The sequence below is a fragment of the Trachemys scripta genome, chromosome 6, assembly GCF_013100865.1.
Source record: "Trachemys scripta elegans isolate TJP31775 chromosome 6, CAS_Tse_1.0, whole genome shotgun sequence".
In the NCBI taxonomy this organism is placed as follows: domain Eukaryota; kingdom Metazoa; phylum Chordata; order Testudines; family Emydidae; genus Trachemys; species Trachemys scripta.
The window spans coordinates 87220086-87238851 of NC_048303.1; the positions used below are offsets into that span (position 1 = coordinate 87220086).

General features: G+C 41.8%; 1 protein-coding gene across 2 annotated transcripts in view; it reads left to right on the plus strand.

Annotated features, from left to right (window-relative positions):
* The first annotated feature begins 331 nt into the window (after window positions 1–331).
* FRMD3 (FERM domain containing 3) overlaps window positions 332–18766 on the plus strand; it is a 216525-nt gene continuing 198090 nt past the window's right edge. For both annotated transcript variants that reach the window (XM_034773457.1, XM_034773458.1), the window contains exon 1: window positions 332–838. In XM_034773457.1, coding sequence (XP_034629348.1) covers window positions 689–838 — 150 coding nt within the window. In that variant the 5' untranslated portion in view covers window positions 332–688. The remainder of the gene's footprint in view (window positions 839–18766) is intronic.

Sequence of the window (18766 nt, forward strand, 5' to 3'; positions counted from 1 at the left end):
CCCCCTTCTCCTGAGGGTGCTTTGAGACCATGCCTTTGGCTTAAGCCCACCTGTGCCCCAACAGAAACTGAGTGCATGGGAACGGGGGTGAGAAAATGGGAGGAAGAAGCCAGGCAGGCAGGGAAGAGAACAAGCGAGCAATAGAGGGAGGAGAAGAGAAAATGTTAGGGGGGGAGGGAAGAAGAGAATGTGAGAGGGGGAAGGAGAGAGACAGACGAGGGGGCGACTGGGCGCGAGAGAGAAGAGGTGAGCCTGAGAGAGAGAGAAAGAGAGAAGGGGGGAGGAGGCGTAGGGAGGGGCAACGGCGGGCTGCGAGGCAGGGAGGGTGGAGGGATGCTGAAGCTGGGCTGGAGACAGGAGAGCAGAGACTGACGCAGCAGCAGCGGCGGTCCCAGCCTCTGGCGCAGACCCCGGGCTCCCAGTCTCTTCACACGCCGCCGGGGCTTGTGGTTTAGGCGCGCGGCCCCCTCTGGGGCTGGCTGCGGGGAAGAGCCCGGGCTCGGGCAGCGGCGGCGCAGGCAAAGGCAGCGGCAGCGGCAGCAGCAGCATGGTGTCCGCTTCGCGCCAGGAGCCGCCGCCTCGGGGCTGAGCGGCCGCCGAGCTCTGCTCTAGCTGCACTGCGCGGCCCGGGGTGGGTGGCTCCAGGTGCCCGGGCGGCTGGGCTCGCTCCCCCCGGGGGCTGTGGTGCATGTTCGCCCCCTGCGAGTGCATGAGGAGAGGCGGCAGGAGGACCATGAAAATGATCCGGTTCCGGAGCTCGAGCATCAGGTCCCTGAGCCAGGAGATGAAATGCACCATCCGGCTGCTGGACGACTCCGAGATCTCCTGCCATATCCAGGTGCCTGGCGGGGGGCATGGGGTGGGGAGCCTGGGTTTGCCCGAAGGTGGGTGAGTGGGAAGGATTTCCCTGTTCTAAACCACAGGCAGCTCCAGGGCTGTAAAACACAAGACTCCAACCCTCTGGCCTCTCCGGTCCCTCTGCAGGATCAACCACGCCAGGGGGCACTTACAGGTCTGCCCCCCTTAGCCTCCCTCCCCTGGTGACATACCGCCTATCCCCTCTTTCCCTTTAGCCCATGGGCTCTTCGGCACATAATCGTGCATTGGCATTTACACCGTGCGTGTCATTTCATCCAGTTGTATTCCTTTCTCTCTCTCACACACACTGCCTGGTGCGTTCACTACGGGTGTATGGAGAAGTTGTATATATGGGGAGTGAGAGCCTCTAGAGAAGCAGGCAGGGAAAGCAAAGGCCTAATAAACAGAGTGGTTACGGGAGAGACAGTGAGTGGGGAAAACTTCCAGAAGAAAACTTGTTAGAGAATTGCTGTGAAAGGACAGTACTGTACTGCAAATTAACGAACTTCACTGGAATAACGGGTGCTGGAAAAACTTGTATAGTCGGAGTGCTGAGAGCCATTGAGCCAACCCTGTGTATGATGGAAACCCCTTCCAACCAGGGGGTGCAGCAGCACCCCTAGTTCCAGCACCTTGGAAATGCTGGCTGTAGTAATAGTACTGTTGTAACTCCATTGACTTAGCAGGAGTGATGCCAGGGACAAATCTGGTCCATTGTGTCTAAGTGTGTGTGTAATGTTTGTGTCTCCATGACATACTGGAAAATATTTATTTCCTTGTAAAACGTTGTAATAGAAAAAAGAAACAAAGAAAGTATAACAAGGTTTACAGTTGGTACTGCAATGCCAAATCTGCCTGAGAGCAATTAGCTATTGATTGTGATTGTAAATTGCATTTCTGTTTTCTAGTAGTGGTGGATCCTGGGGTTTTTCTTGTGTTCCGTCTCCTTCCTCACACTGAAAGATATTTATTTTTTTGGCGGTAACAAAATCCATTGAGTTGGGTGTGTGTGCTGTTGTACATTGCAGGCTTTTGCAGCAGCAGACCTCGCCCTGCTGTTGGGAACAGCTGAGCTGCTGCCCTGTTGCACAGGAAACAAGTGCTCTCTGGTGCCTTGATCTGTGCAGGTAATTTGGTTACAGCCAGCCCCCCTTTCACCTCCAAAGCGCCTACTTATCATTAGGCTCTACACTATTTGTTAAGGGCAAAGTGGTAGGCAGTTCCTGTGGGGTGCCCTTTCCATCTGTCCTTTATTTTTCCTGTCTAGGACCGGAGAGCACCTTCTATGTGAATGAGCAGATATAGCGCCCTTTGGTAGCCTTGCTGCTGCTCCTGCTGTGTGCAGTGAAGGAAATATATTCAGGGTGTGTTTAACAAAAGAGCAGATATGCTAATTTGCACCTGAAATACGCTATGGACTGACACACTGATTTTTTCTTTTTATTATTCCACTATATCCTGGCAAAGTGACCAATAATCATGTGAGAATTTATTAACCCTTCCCCATTTATTATAAAGTGCCTGGAATCTGGTTTTGTTCAATATTCTCATGAAGTAATCTTGATTTCCCATTGAGAGTTATATGAGAAGCTTCATGAATTACAAGTGTTGTTGGATCGATTGGACAAAAATGTTATTAATATAAAGATGGGAGGAGGGGGAAACATTCCTAGTACCTAAAGTTTCCTAGGATAAAAGAAGCTCCAGTACAACAGCATGCACTAATGAAGTGTTTGACCTGTTCCTCGTTATGATGGTATGTGATGGATGGACCTCATTACCAATGTCAGCAAAACATTATTTTGAAAGCAGGATCCAAAGGTGTTTGCGCTCAGGCAATACTGAACATTGAGAAAGTTCATAGCATTCAAAGTGAACCGTATCTGAAGGAATGAGCTGAACCTCTTGATATTTGCCCGTGATTTAAGGTAGAAAATAGTTCTTCACATGAGGATTTTTAATCTAATTTAATACAGCTGAGCAGTTAAAATCAGGGTGATTTTATTGTACTCGCCTTTCCTTACTCTTACCAGCCTGAAAAAAGACGGACCCATTTGAGGGAACCACACAACGTAAAAAAGCCTGTGAAATTTCTAATGAAGCAGAGTTTGTTGTCTGCCTGTGATAATATTTTTGACAGACTGGTTTGGGTGAAATGGGAATATTCCTGATAAAACCCAAACTTGGATATGTTCCTGTCATGTGAGGAATGCAGAGAATTCTGTAAGCATTCGAGGCCAAATTCTTCCCTGTGTAACCGTATTGACTTCGCTGAAGTTACACTAAGGATTAATTTGGGCCTTCATGTCAGAAGAGCATGCTTCTTTTCCTTTACTAGGCCATAGGTCACCACAGGCCAATTTCCAGAGATACCGAGCACCCACAAATTGAATTGTAGTCATTGGGATTTGTGAGTGCACAGCACCTCTGAAAATCAGGACCCATCAATTTTGCAACTTTTTTTGCTTGAGCCAAATGCTGTTCTGATTTACTTCCTGGGCAGCTACATTAACTGTCACATAATGGGATTCTTCAGAGTGTAAATCAGTGTAGAATTTGATTCTTGGTCTTGTAAAATGCCTAGAAGTAGCAGGGAAATACTGACATCATATACATGCAGTACTAAATTATTTGGTAATTGAATAGTGTAGGTATGAGATCATAGCTTTAATGAGTGTATGAACCAGGATGTCCTTCAGAATGGCACTTGCGTAAGCTGCACATCTCTGACATCAATGGAAAAAAGAGTATCTCTATATAACAAAGAATTTAGGTTGAGATTCTCAGCTGCTGTAAATCCGACTAGTTCCATATACTTACTGGAGCTAGTTACACCAGCTGAGAATCTGGCCTCTGATGACCTGGAAGGCTAAACAAGGTGCAATCCTCTAGGGACTCTGCAGAGTGAGTGCCAGGTGATTAGCTTATTATGGTAATGGAACCAGTTTGGTTATTCTGTGAATGTGTTGCATTTGTGATATTAAAATGATATATGTAGAAAAACAGCAACATTTTAAAGTGTTTTAAACTGTCATAGTTATGAAGACAACCCTGAAAACTTAAATCCATTATAAATGATGTCTTCTTGAGTCTGCAAACAGCCTAAAATAATAGATCTAAGAGATGTGAATGTCTTCATTTTTCTATATGGCTTGTGGACTCTGAAACCTAAGGATGACTGTGTAAAGGTCAACATTGTTTATTTCACTGCTGAGCACTTTAGAAGAAAAGTCCAGCCAATGTACATGTTTCACAATCCCAAACTGCCTTCCATTCTCTCCCATCTGCCAAAAGCCCAAACTGTCTCCTGCTTCCACTTCCCCCCCCCCAATAACACATACAGTGCAGTTATACTTTGTCAATGCAAAAATCTTTAGTGTATCAAAAACTGAATATGCAAAGACAATATAAAATTTGAATGATTAGACTATAGCTACTGTACTGATTGTATTTTAATATTAAAATGTAAAATATCTCTAGTTAAAATTTTAAATGAATCTGTCACACAATTTCCAGTCTGTCAAAAATCCAGGGACTTCACTGTGGAACATACAAGGCCTTGCTTAAAACACATTACCTTTGTTAGGCCTTTCTTAACTCCATTATTGAACAAATGAACAAAATCCAAGCTTCACCAGAAGAGGGGTGTCTTCAATTTCTGCATCATGTGTGTGGACTCAATTGAATGGACAAAATTCTTCAGGGACCTACATGACACTCTAAGTTCATCTTTGGATGCAAGATGAATAGAAAGTAGGTATAGAAAGCAAAGTAAGCTGACTTGTCCAGATAGGGCATTCAGTAGATATGCAGAACAGGTGCAATGTCACTTGCTTGCAGAGGGCAAAAAGATGTGTTTGTAGCAGGAGAATGGAGTGTAGTTTGCCAAAAATAGGGGCATGTGAAAATGAAAATCCAACTCGGCTGATTCTTCCGTGGTATACACAAACATGAGCACCCACGCACACACTTTAAAATTTCCATGCAGCCTAGTAGACATCCTCACACTTTCACAAAACTCCTGCATGCCTTCCCAGAATCACAGAAAAAAATGTGGACAAATTTTTTTTGCATGTTAGCTTTGTTATCCAAATGCTGCATATTCATAAGGGAGAGAGCAGCCCATGCTGTGGGGTAATAGCAGTAATGCCAGAGTTTTGACGGCTGGAAAACACTGGACAGTAATGTTTTGATCATTAACAGGACAGTGGAGCCTAATTCCTCAAATATGGAATCTGAGCACTGGCAGTATGGCTGTAGTAAGAAATAGAGAGGGGCTCACATTCTGTCTGTTTTGGGGGGGGGGTGAGATATGCAGCTATATGTAGTTTGTAACATGTGCTGTCTCAACTTTTACACTGCCAAATCCTATTTAAATATATATACCCTTGACAATAGCTGTGTTACAGGTGTGGAGTTATTTTAGAGCTCATGATAGGCACTTCAACATAAAGCTAAACAAATATACTCATTTGTATACCAGTTCGTAGCTTCATTGCAGAATTTGGCCTAACAAAAGATGTAACCAGAATTGTGCGTTCTTCAGCCAAACCATAAAGGACACTCGGGGTTAACTGGGTTAAAAAAATGTGACTCAATTTTCTTTGTGTAAATTTAATGGGATTCAAGGAAAAATAAGACCAGCGTTTGCGTTTTAGCATTAAGGTTCTTTCAAGTGGCGCTTCCGTCACTCAAGAGGCTAATAGTGCGTTCTGCTGGAAATGATTTTTCTTTGTGAAATATCAAATTATGGAGTGGGTTGGGGAGAGACTAATATGAATCATTCATTTGCAGATTCTAGCCAACTGGGCTGTAGAACTGTCGTCATGTAGGTCATCAAGTAGCTTAGGGCTCGGTATGTAGCTCAAAGGTCAGAATTCAATATATTGTTTTCTTAAGCGGTGAGACTTCATGAGTGCAAATTAGATGAAGTGATGAGTAACACAGGAAATGCTTGGGGACTGAAGCTTAACTAATTCTTGCAATGACATTTGTTTCCCTCTTTTTTTTATTTATGGGTTAAGCCTTTCTGGGACCTGCACATTTGACAGTCTTAAAGCAGCGCTAGGGTAAAGCTGCAGTTGCATAGCTAAAAGGTAGACAGCATGGAAAATAACCTAAAGGTACTGTGGTAACTGTCTGTTTCCATTTGCAAAAGACAGTTGACCTGCCTGACTGAGCATACTACTAAAGGGATTTCAGTAAAGGTTTAGGAGAGGATAATGGCAGAAATAGGATTTAGAACCTTTTGCTGCAATCAGATTCAGAACAGTAAGAATTTTTTGAGGAACTGTGAAACCCAGAGAAGAGTTGTGCAAAGCAAACAGGGATTCTGTTCTTGATTTTGCCAATATTATGTTAAAATATCAAAATATCCTGGTTTAAACTTTGTCACCATAACCTAAATACCTTAATGAGTAGATGATAGGATGCTTTATGACTCACATGTTCTTAGAGACTATGTATTTTAAGTACTAGTGGGTCTATTCAATATTTGTTGTTATGGTTGTTTGTATTGCAGTAGTGCTCAAAGGCCCCACTGTGTTAGGTTCTGTACAAGCATATAACAGGAAGAAGTCATTGACTTCAATGGGACTAACTCACATGCTTAAAATTAAGTATGGGTTTATGTATACCTTGTTGAATTGGAGCCTTAAGAATTCCAATATGCCTTTAATCCTGATACACCTGCTAATTCCTGTATCTGATGTTTCTTGAGAAGAGAGTGTTATGTTGAACTATCAAATTGTATAGTGGGTTTTTTTATGTGAACAAATGTCTATCATGAACCATTATGAAGCCATTAAATTAATTTGCATAGATGACCTAAGGCAGAATTTTAATCCTCATCTCCAGAACGGCTAGTAAATGTAACATATTTCTAATTTAAATTACACTGCAATCTGATAGCCTTTAACAGCTTCTGGCATTTCAGGCCTTTCAACTCCAGCTGCTCTGACTCTGCTAAGAGACTCTGTAAAGTTGGTGTGAAAGCGCTCCCCACCTCCAAATCATAGTTTATTATTGAGACATTAAAGCTAGTAGTGAACTTTACTTTCTTTGTGACTATTTGTAAAAATACTGAATCACCCTGGGGCAAGTTACTTGATCTCCTTATGCTCCAGTCAGCTGAGCTGTAAAACTCCAATAACAGGACCTGTCTAAACAAAAGATGCTGCCATTGAGTTGATCTTTCCTGAATAGAAATGTATATATTTGCTTATGGTTTCATTACATTACCATTTTGGTACATAAATGATGATTTGGTTATCATTAAAACTTCATTTCTTGGTGAGTTCATCTGTCAAATTAGGGGTAAAAAAGATGATGGAAAAATTGTTTTGTGTTCAAAAAGGAAAACCAGCAAACTTTCCTCTGCTTTGGTTATGATCTGCTGATATGTCTTACACCTCTTAAAAAAAAGAATGGGGAAGACCAAATCTGAGAGTGGTCATTACAATCTGTTGTGAATGCTTCATCAATTTTACATTGACCTTTATATGTAAACTTTGTACAGCCCTTTGCAGAAAATATTTCTGACCTATTTTAGATTGTGAAACTGATAATTTATTTATGAACAGTTTTTTTCTTTTACCTTTTCTCTTGAGCACACATGTTCACTGCTGTAATTTAAGGAATTGATTCACGTGTTGGTATTTAGTCTTTAATGTGACATTCTCAGTCTCCTGTATCTTTCCATTAATAATTGTGGACTCGCCTTCTTGAATAAATTTAATATATTCTTTCTTTGTGTCTTACTGAAAGATACCAATTTACAAAACTTGAACCAAAGGACTCTCTTTAAACTTCTCATTGCTCGGTGAAATGTGAAGAACAATAGAGTATGCTGAAGCAAGCTTTTGCGATGAAGGATCAATGTCCATTGGGAGATGAACCCAACTGTGAAGATGTGAAATGTTGACAACCTGGAAAATAAATGGGAAGGAGAGGGGAACAAGGGAAATGAGAGAGCTAAGAAGCCAGGGATGAAGATGACGAAATGAACCTTAGCTGTGGAAAGGGAAAGGTTAATGGATTATGTAGACAGCAGGCAGAAGATTTAGTGAATTTATATTTATCCTGTAAGTGATGTCAGAGCCATAACCAGCAAATGCCTTGAGCTGCTTGATGGTGCTGTAACAATTCAGCTATTAGGAAATGGAGATAGAAGTTGTAGGTAGGGGATGCAAATTAGAATGAGTTTCATGTCACATTTTATTGATACATTTAAAGATGTGATACTATGGCCTGTATTCTCAACTACATGTCTGAGTTGGTAGCTGTGCAATTATTAGTAGTTCACTTGACAGGAGTTGCATGTCAAAAGCCCCATTGATCAATTTTGAGACAGTGTCTGTATGTATTAAACTAGATTTCTGTTGTCCTTTCATACAATTGCACAGGCTTACAATATTGTATTCTTGTACATGAAATACTCGTAGATGTATGGTGTACCCTTTTTAAGAACTGAATAACCCCCCCCCCAAAACCAGTGACTGTTATTAGCTAGGAATATAAACCAAAAAACATATATTAGCAGTTCCTATTTATAAAAAATCTTGAATCTATCTTCATGGGTTTTGAAGATATTTATTAATATCACAAAGCTGTCTTGTTATTCAATACCTGTCTCTTTCTCTGGTGTGAAATTTAGAAGTAAATGCACCTGCCTGAATAGGAATTCAAAATCTTTGTTTATGCCGTTAGACTCGCATAATAACCTTTTGGGTCTTTTTATTTTTTTTCCCAAATTGCCTGTCACATTGAAATAAACTTATGTACTAAAAATTTTGACTTTATCATTATGAACTACACCTCTACTCGATATAACGCTGTCCCCGGGAGCCAAAAAATCTTACTGCGTTATAGTGAAACCGCGTTATATTGAACTTGCTTTGATCCGCCGGAGTGTGCAGCCCCGTCCCCCCCCGGAGCACTGCTTTACCGCGTTATATCCGAATTTGTGTTATATCGGGTCGCGTTATATTGGGGTAGAGGTGTATGTGAGAAAGGAAAGAGATAAAAATGCACTCGTCACTACACAAAATTAGCCAGTTAATAATTACTAGTTAGAGGGGAAGCTGGGAGTAGCTGATACTAATTTAAAATAATTATACATATGATAGTATATACTAATGTTTTGATTTCTACCCACTCTCCATTAGTTGTTTGTCTTCCAAGAACATAAGCTTTTTGAAGTGCAGACTGTGTCATCCTATATGTTTTGGACAAAGCCTAGCACTTTATGGGTATTACTGTAATACAAATAATAAAAAAAAAAATCCTCAAAGCCAGTGGAGAAAAAAAATAACAAAATAAATAAGACACAGTGCACCACAATTGAAATTTTCTCAAATAATGGATTTGATCCTGTTATGTGCTGAGTGCCTCCTGTGAGGTGTAGAGCAGCTCCCGCTCCTAATGATTTCACGGATTCCCATGTCTTGCAAGAGAACTGAAAGTACTCTGTACCTCACAAGATAGGGACTTCTGGCATTCTGAGATGCTCAGTTCTGCCGAGATATGATCAACCACTTGATGTAACTGAGAGATCATTTAACAGGAATAATGCACTCAAGGTTAGAGCCAAAACAAATCAGCGGTGTGGAAACATCCTATTTAGGATTTTTTGTTGCATTCACTTGAATCCAAACTTTTATATTTCCCTGAAATGCTGTTTCCATAATTTCATGGAGGCCAAGTAAGTTATCTTTCACAAAAATGGGATTTGAATCCTTCCTGAGAAGAGGGAATAAGATCTTTTGAGTTTTTCTCCCTACAGATTTGGATTGTCACCATGTGACAGTCTGTACATAGCTGACGGCTCAATCATTCAGGCCAGATAATGAGCAACGTTGGTATCTGATATATTCTTTTATAGGATGATTCCTGTTGGTGTAGAAATATACTTGCATTTTTGTGGCATTGCTATCTCTTGGGTGTTCTGGTTTATCAAATTAAACATACTGTAGATAAGTTTTGTCTCCTCCTATTACCTTCTAAGCCCTTTCCTCTCTTCTCTCCTGGTGCAGACAATTATTGCCATCCTTCTTGTTACTGAGGTTCATAACCTCGAGGTCATCTCGGACTCCTTTCTCTCTCTTTCGTGTCACATCCAAGCTGTCAATGAACCCTGCTGTTCCTTTCTCTATCACATAGTGAAAATACATCACTTCCTACTAATCCCTTCAACTAACACTGCATGTCTATGCTTTGGTTAGCTGATGTCTTAAATACTACAACCTACACCTCTACCTCAATATAATGCGACCCAATATAACACAAATTCAGATATAACGCGGTAAAGCAGCGCTCCGGGTGGGCGGGGCTGCGTACTCTGGTGGATCAAAGCAAGTTCAATATAACGCGGTTTCACCTATAACACGGTAAGATTTTTTGGCTCCCAAGGACAGCGTTATATCGAGGTAGAGGTGTATTTCTCTCTGGCTTCCTCATTTTCCATTGCTTCTCTACAGTTCATCCAGTATTGAGCAGCTAAAATCATTGCCCACATATCAGGCCACATTCTGCTCCTGTTCTAATCTTATGCCTATTAAGTCAAGTTTAATATTGTTGTCCTTTCCTTCAAGTCTTTACATGACCTGTCTCTCCTACTGTTTATTATGTCCAGTCTTGTTTCATTCTCTTTGCCCGTGCAAGTCTTGCTGTTCCCTTAGTTTCCTTTTTTTACTTTATTTTTATGTTGTATAAACATCATCTGATGATAAAATCTTGGAGTTTGTGTTTACTGTTAAACAGCTATTGCACTCCAACCCCAGAGTTGGCTGCATTTCAGTAGTGGGTGAAATGATCCTTGAAAATATGTATAATAGTTACTGACCTCACAGGGTATTGTGCAGCTTTCTTAAGAAAGATTGGGGGATGAAAGACACAAAGTACAAAGTATTATTTTATTGTTATAAGGCCGGGGTTGGCAACCTTTCAGAAGTGGTGTGCCGAGTCTTCATTTATTCACTCTAATTTAAGGTTTCGTGTGCCAGTAATACATTTTAACGTTTTTAGAAGGTCTCTTTCTATAAGTATATAATATATAACTAAATTATTGTTGTATGTAAAGTAAATAAGTTTTTTTTAAAATGTGTAAGAAGCTTCATTTAAAATTAAATTAAAATGCAGAGCCCCCTGGACCGGTGGCCAGGACCCGGGCAGTGTGAGTGCCACTGAAAATCAGCTCGCGTGCCGCCTTTGGCACGCGTGCCATAGGTTGCCTACCCCTGTTATAAGGAAATCCATATTCTGGTAACATTTACTTTAGAGGAACAGGAAAACTAGCTATATCATTGAAAGTAACCCTGGAAACTTGAGATAAAACAGAACACTTAATGGGTCTTTTTATACTCTCTACTTATCTTGAAAACAGTGCAATATGACCATAAAACAAAAATGAATGATTCCTGTAGAAGAGGTAATCATTTGCTTAAAAAAACCCCCAAACACCTTCATTTCCCCCTTTGCTTGTCTACGCATATATTTCAGTGCTGAAAATCTATTAGCATTGCTCTAAAAGAGACTTAAACTGTTGCGGACAGGATAGTAAAATAAATTAATTCTAGCACTGTGCAGTTTATTCAAAATAATCTTCTTAACATGTAAAAGGATTAATTCCTTACTCAATATTGCTGTTAACATAATAAAAATACTGTGTGTATGTGTATTATATTGGAGCCTATTAACCAATCGGAATGTAAAATTAGGAGACGCACGGTCTAATGTGTGGACAAATGTTTAAAGCACAGCATGAGGAATCTGTGTTTTGACTCCTGTTGTCAACTGTGCCACTGACTTGCTACATGGCTTGGGGCAAATTGTTTGATCTTACTTCATCTCAGTTTTTCACTCTGTAAAAAGGGGCAAAAATAATACTCATCACTTCTGTAAATGTCTTTGAGAGCTTAGAATTGAAAGTGCTACATAAGCACCAAGTATTATGTTAATTATTATCTTTTTATTTCTTTGAGATTTTCTACACTATGCAGGAGTGGGGCTTGAGACATTGAGGCTTGAACATCATTCACAGAACTGTTTAAGTTCTGACTTCAGTCTTTATTACTAGTGATGTTGAATTACCGGGGTGCTCAGTAGTTTGCAGTATTGGTAATAAGCAATTCTATGCTTTTTCTTATAAACACACTGGTAACGTGGATTTAGTGGCATGCCTGCGGGAGGTCCACTGGTCCTGCGCCTTCGGCGTACTCGCCGCCGAATTGCCGCCGAAACCACGGGACTGGCGAACCTCCCACAGGCATGCCGCCGAAGGCAGCCTGACTGCCGCCCCCACGGCGACCGGCAGGCCGCCCCCTGCGGCTTGCTGCCCCAGGCACACGCTTGGTGCACTGGTGCCTGGAGCCGCCCCTGGCAGGAATAAATCTGGAACCCCCAATATCACTTAGGGTAGGTCTACACTTACCTCTGGGTCTGGCGGTAAGCAATCGATCTTCTGGGATCGATTTATCGCTTCTTGTCTAGACGCGATAAATCGATCCCGGATCGATCCCGGAAGTGCTCGCCGTTGACGCCGGTACTCCAGCTCGGCGAGAGGAGTACGCGGCATCGACAGGGGAGCCTGCCTGCTGCGTCTGGACCCGCGGTAAGTTCGAACTAAGGTACCTTAGTTCGAAGTGGGGGATTAGTGTGGACCAGGCCTTAGTGTTGTGTATGTAGTGATGTAACTGGTAGAAGGGAACGTTTTCACTTTGTTTTTTGTAGCGCACCTTTACAGAGGCCTATTCTCTGGCAGTAGTAACAGCTGTGTAGTGGCTGCTGTTTTGAGTTTCACTGAAGATGCAGAATGCTAAAATGACTCCATGTATCTTTCTTTTTGTGGAGGAGACTTTCTATTTGTTCCTTGTTTGCTTTTAGTTTAAATTAAGGAAATCAATAATCTAGTCTGAGAAGTCCATGCATTTCAAAGGTAAAGAGCAGCTCTTATCTGGAAATTATTGGCCTGCTGTAGTAACCGTAGGTGTTACAATGAGAGACTAGAGGAAGAATAGATTTTTTTTCCCCATTTTCCCTCCCAGCTCATTCACTTTGTGCATATGACAACATTTTGTACCTAGTTTCACTATTTCCTCTATAAAATCTGTCTGTATGCACACTTGTCTGTGTATGTCTTTCATACAACAGTGTGTGTGAGGGAATTTAAAAAAAACAACAAAAAGCAACCAACCAACTAAACACCCCCCACGCACCCCCAACAAGACAGGAAAATGATAAAACAGAAATGAGCAGCAGAACCTACAGGTGAGTGTGCGGGTGTGTGGTTTTGTTTTTTAAATAATTGAAAGTCGTTTCAAATTGATGGTCACTCTTTAGGAAAACTAGTACATATGATTTAGATTGGGTTTGTAGAGTGTGTATATGTACAAAGATGCAATCCTAATAGCCTTGTAAGAAAGACTCATGTCGTATATGTGGGCACTCCAGAATGAAGGAAGTATAAAATGATGAAAGCTTTATGTGCATAACATTACTGTTATCCTTGTCAATGGAAACTTTAAGAGTGTGGGTAATATTGCAAACCGCTGCTGCTGGTTTGAACTAGTGGAATTACTGATTTCATTAGGAGTCCTTATACGCACAAGGTATTTATAGAATCCAGGCCTTAATTTACACTTAGACTTTGACTGTGCAACCTGTTCCGTGTGGATAGACACCTGTGTTTTTGGGGAGCCATGCTGACTTCAATGGGATCAGTTTCCAGGAACAGGGCTGTAGGGTTTTTCTTTGACACCATGTGTTCTGTTTTAGTAAAACAAGTGTTAACTGTCCTTTACATGTTACCTTATTTTTCTGTAAAATCCAAATCACAAACAAGGAACTTGCAGTGCTTCCCATGAGGTCGGTACTATACCCTACCCATCTGTGATTTGACCATGCCTAGTTTGCCTCACAGTAAAACTAAAGTGCCTTGTCTCTACTATGTTTTTACAGAGCGAGATAGCGAATGTGCATTAGATATCTCACTGTAAAAACACATCTCTGTCAGTGAAGACATAACCTTAGATTATACACATCTCTCATCAGGAATCCTATCATCATTTTCTTTCGCAGAGCTAAATACACATTTAGAAAATAATTCTAACTGGTGCAACACGTACATGGAAATGTGAAGAGACCCAGGTTCCAGTTGTCTCCTTAGGCTTTTCTGCGTAAATTAATTTAATTGACAATTGTGCCTCCATTTAATGAAGTAAATGGCAGCTTCAAATGTTGCTTTTGTACATAGAGAAATGATCAGCACTTCTGCTTCTTGCCATGTTTAGTTACACTGAGAGCATGTATTACAAATATGGCACATTTCTCACTCTCACTGTAATAGTATATTGTTTTATACTGACAGATGCATCAGAGAATCTTATCCTTCGCTGGTTCTTAGAACCTAGAATGAGAGAGTGAATCAGAGCTGTGATGAGAGCTTAAATTATATAGTACCATTCTGAACATGAGCCACCTCTGGGACTTAGGCTAGAAAATGTAGTGAGCCAATATGTGGTACGCCATCAAACATACGGATGCCAGTTTTTCTTGCTCATTCCATCTGTGTGAATTTTCTTTAACTTCATCCTGGAAAATGAACAGAAATAAGAGAGACTATTACAGATAGTGCTTGACGTGAGTCATTATGCAGACTCGTCCATTAGCATAAAGCTAATGGAAACAACCAACTATACTTGAGTCAGTCACTAGAGAAATCCTGTTTTGTTTTGACTGGAGAATCCACTCACGTTGCTAAGATCCTTGAATTCATTTTCCTATGTTGTCTCACAATTTGTACCTTAGAAACAGCCATAGGAACTGGGGAGGTTTAAAGGAAGGATGTAATCAGTTTAAAGAAAAAAATCCTGCCAACTGAGTATTAAAAATAATCATGGCACAGCTAAGTGAAATGTGAACAGTAATCTACACAGTCTCAAGACATTCTAGTTCTATGTTTGGCTGGCTAACCAGAAAAACATAGCAATCAGAGACTGAGGAAAAAATCCTAAAATCTAGCACATCCTTTATAGTCCTTAAGCTCATTACACTTAAGATGCAGGTTTGTTCCTGCAGTGTATTTTTCAGGGCCTTAACTAGTCCAGATCTAAAATCATCTCTAATGAAACTTAGTGTTTTTCATGGGAGTTTGTCCCATTGTCTAATAGTTCTCACTGTACAAATGCACAGGTAGACACGGTCCCTGCCTAGAAGAGTTTATGATCTAATTTTGAAACAAGATCTAACAAGGGAATATACGAGACAAGGGCAGGAGGGGGAAATAAGATTGTATGGCTATATAGGTTACCTGTGTGCATAATTCAGTGGCTCCACATAATCTAATTTAAAAATAAATAATATCTGCTATCCCAGACTGCTGCTCAGCCTAGCTATCATTTGCTGGCATTTCCTGTAGGTGTTGCTGCAAAAATGGTCTTTTTTTTTTTAATATGTTTATTTCGTTTAGGAAACTTTTTTTATAATTCAGCATAGCTCAGAGCTTCACGCTTTGGTAGAAATAACTGGTTTACACCTTGCATATAAAGGGAGACATGGACATAGCAGGCTTGTGGGGGAGGACTCTGAAGAAGGGGAATAGCCTTATGGGTTAGTTTGGGGTTGGTTTTCTGTGTGTAAGGGCAATGTAAAAAAGCATGAAGATGATTGTGGGAGAAGCAAACCAAGGGCTTAAGACTGGTAGAGCAGGATTGTGATGTCAGTGGCTGATTAGTCACTGGGCCCATGGGGCCATGCCCAGGGTCCCCAGCCAACTGTGTCCCTCCCTACCCGAACCACTCCGCCCGCCCAGTGCTCCTGCCAGGGAGCATGGGAAGCCCCTGCGCCCCAACCCCACTCCCTGACAGTAGCGCCAGGCAGGTAGAGCAGGGCAAGCCGCCCGCACCACAACCCCACTCCCTGGTAGGAGTGCTGGGGGGGAGGGGCAGGGGGGACTGCAGGCGGAAGGAGTGAGGAGGTGCCTCCACTTGGTCTGGCCCAGAGCCCCACAAACCCCTAATCTACCTCTGGGTGAAGTGATACAGAACAAGAGTAGATGAGTAGGGAGGGACACAGTTGTGAAGGGTCCTGAAGGTAAGGACAGGAAGGTTAAACTTGATTCTCCCCATTTCACTGCATCAGTGGATTTCAAGGTGGGAGAGGGAGGGAGTGTGTGCATGGAGCCATGCACGGAGCAGCAGACAAGAAGGATGATCTTAGCCAGCTTCATTTTGCATGGGCTGAAGAGCAATGTGGGTATCAAAAGGCAGGAGAAGAGCGGGTTACAGTAACTGAGACAAAGCTAAGGGTTTGGGACAGTATTCTCACTGGGTGAGCAGAGAAAAATAAATGCTGTGGAGGAGGAAGAGGCAAGATTTGGAGGCAGCCTATGTGAGATTGGGAGAGAGATGGAGGTGTCACCGAAGGTCCCAAGGTTACAGGCCATGTGTTCATGCCTTCAAATGTCTGTAGCTGCCTGGTTTAGCTTGTTCTTCTCTTTAGCTACTGTTTCAATCAAAGTATAGTTCTTCTAATATTTAGTGACATCTATTACCATAACCTGAATTCCTTCCAATTTGGTGAGCTTTTTGATTTTATTTTCAAAAAATGAGCTCAGTATTTCAGGTAGAATCTTGTCAGTGCTGCATATAAAGGGACTCCTACCTCCCTGGGCCATGGTATGAAGATCCTGCATTGCAGATACGTTTGCTTTGCTTTCCACTATTGCTTTTCAGTCTCCGTTAGCATTGTTTGTTTCCATATATTATATGACTATGTTAACACCAGGCCTAACACAGATCCTTGCAATATCCCACTGAGACCGTCATCTAATTGAATATGCTGCTGTTTCTTGTTACCCTTTGTTTTCTGACGTTCAGCCCTTTGTCGGTCCTTGTGACAATACAATGTGCACAAGCCAATTCTGAAATGTGCAGATATGTTGGTGAGACACTGTGCTAAGTGCTTTTACAAAAGTCTACAAATATTGCAAGTATTTTATTCCTTTGGTCCACTAGTTTTGTATTTATATAAAGAGAGATCAAGTTTGTTTTTTATAAACCTATGCTAATCATGACTTATGCTTCTACTACTCTCTAGATGTTTGTAGGTTTTTTTTTAATGTTATCAAGGCAAAGTTACAATAAAACTTTTTAACATGCTACATAATATGTCACTTACTCAAGATCCAGTTAATATTCAAAGAACCTGAATCTCTCTTTAATAATTTCCTCCCAAAACTATCTAATTCCTGGACACAACCACCTCATGCAAATATGTTCTCCCCCTTTCCCCGCACATCCTCCAACAGAGGGCCCCCCTAGTAGCAAAAACATGATGGATCTTAACTGAAATCAAATGCCATCTATGCAGTAGTTTATAACAATTTGCTTATGAGCTACTCAGATTGAATATGCATATCGCTTTTCCCATAGAGAAACCCACTCTTAAAATGCTTGCTCTTTTCCTTCATTTTATGAGGTATTGAAGTCAGAATTGATATAGGTCACTTTTTTTGGAAGTTTTGTACCACATTTTGTTTCTTTCCAGTCTTCTGGTGGCTCCCTGAGTTCTGCAAGATATCTGTGGTTCTGTTAATTTAAATTTGTTTCCCTTGGTGGCATATTATCTGGATGTGCTAATATGTATATATTCAGTTTTTCCAAATATTCTCTTTCCTGCATTCTAGTAATAGGTAAATTTATAAGACTTTCATTATTTCCTACTTCTCCTTACCTCTTTTTTCCTTATTTTTGTGTTAATCATGATTTTAAAAAGCAGTTCATTTTCTTGGATATTTTAGAATCATCTTTCATTTCATTACCCCTGTCATTAATAGCAGTTTGTTTTCTCTCTCTCTCTCTCTCTCTCTCTCTGTCTCTCTCTCTCTCTCTCTCATATTTCTTCTCATCAGTGCATATGGAAAAACTCTTATTTCCATGGCCTATTTGTCTATTATCCTGTATTAACTCATTCTGAATTTCTTCAGTGTCTTTTTCCCAAAGTCCTTAACAGAGTCTAAATATTTTTTAATTAGTGCTGGAATGACCATATTTCCCTATGCTGAATACGGGACACCTGGTAAAATTACTCGTATTCAAGCGAGTTCAACAGCAATCAGAGCTATGCAGTACAAATGTTCAAATGAACATCAAGTTGACTGTTAAAAAGAAATACTGCATAGTTGGATTCTTTTTTTTACCTTCTTATCTTTAAGGCTTTAGGATTCACACGGGGAGAGGTGACACACACAACCCACCCACCCCTCTCTCACATGTGGGGGATGGGACTGATAGATCCGACCCTCCCTGCCCGATGCTCTGCGCCCTCCATGCCTGTCTGGGCCCCTGGGACAGACCCGCCTCTCCTGGTACCTAGCACTGCGTGTTCCCGAGGCAATACATGAGGGGGTGGGGGAACGCAGGGTCACATGCCCCCTCTCCTCAGATTTCTGCCAGGGTTCATACCAGAATGTGGCCAGCAGCAGCCTTTCGGCATTGTGCGGGAGGGAAGGGATGGGAGCTGCTTCCAGCTGCAGAGGGAGGGGGGAGGAGGGAAGGGATGACTTGGCCCTTGTCTTTGCGGAGCTCATCGCTGTCCTGCCCCCTCCCCTAGGGTTACCATATTTAAAAAATAAAAAAGGAGGACACTCCATGGGGCCCCGGCCCCGCCCCTTTCCCACCCATGGCCCGCCCCAACTCCACCTCTTCCCCGCCCCTTCCCCAAAGTCCCCGCCCTAACTCCCCCTCCTCCCTCCCAGCCATGCGAAAAGGGCTGCCCGAGCGCTACCAGCTTCACGGTTTGCCGGGCAGCCTCCAGACCCTGCGCCCCCGGCCGGCGCTTCCCCAGCGCAGCTGGAGCCCGGGAGGGGAAGTACCCTGCCGACGGCTGGGGTCCGGAGGCAAGGGGGGCTGCC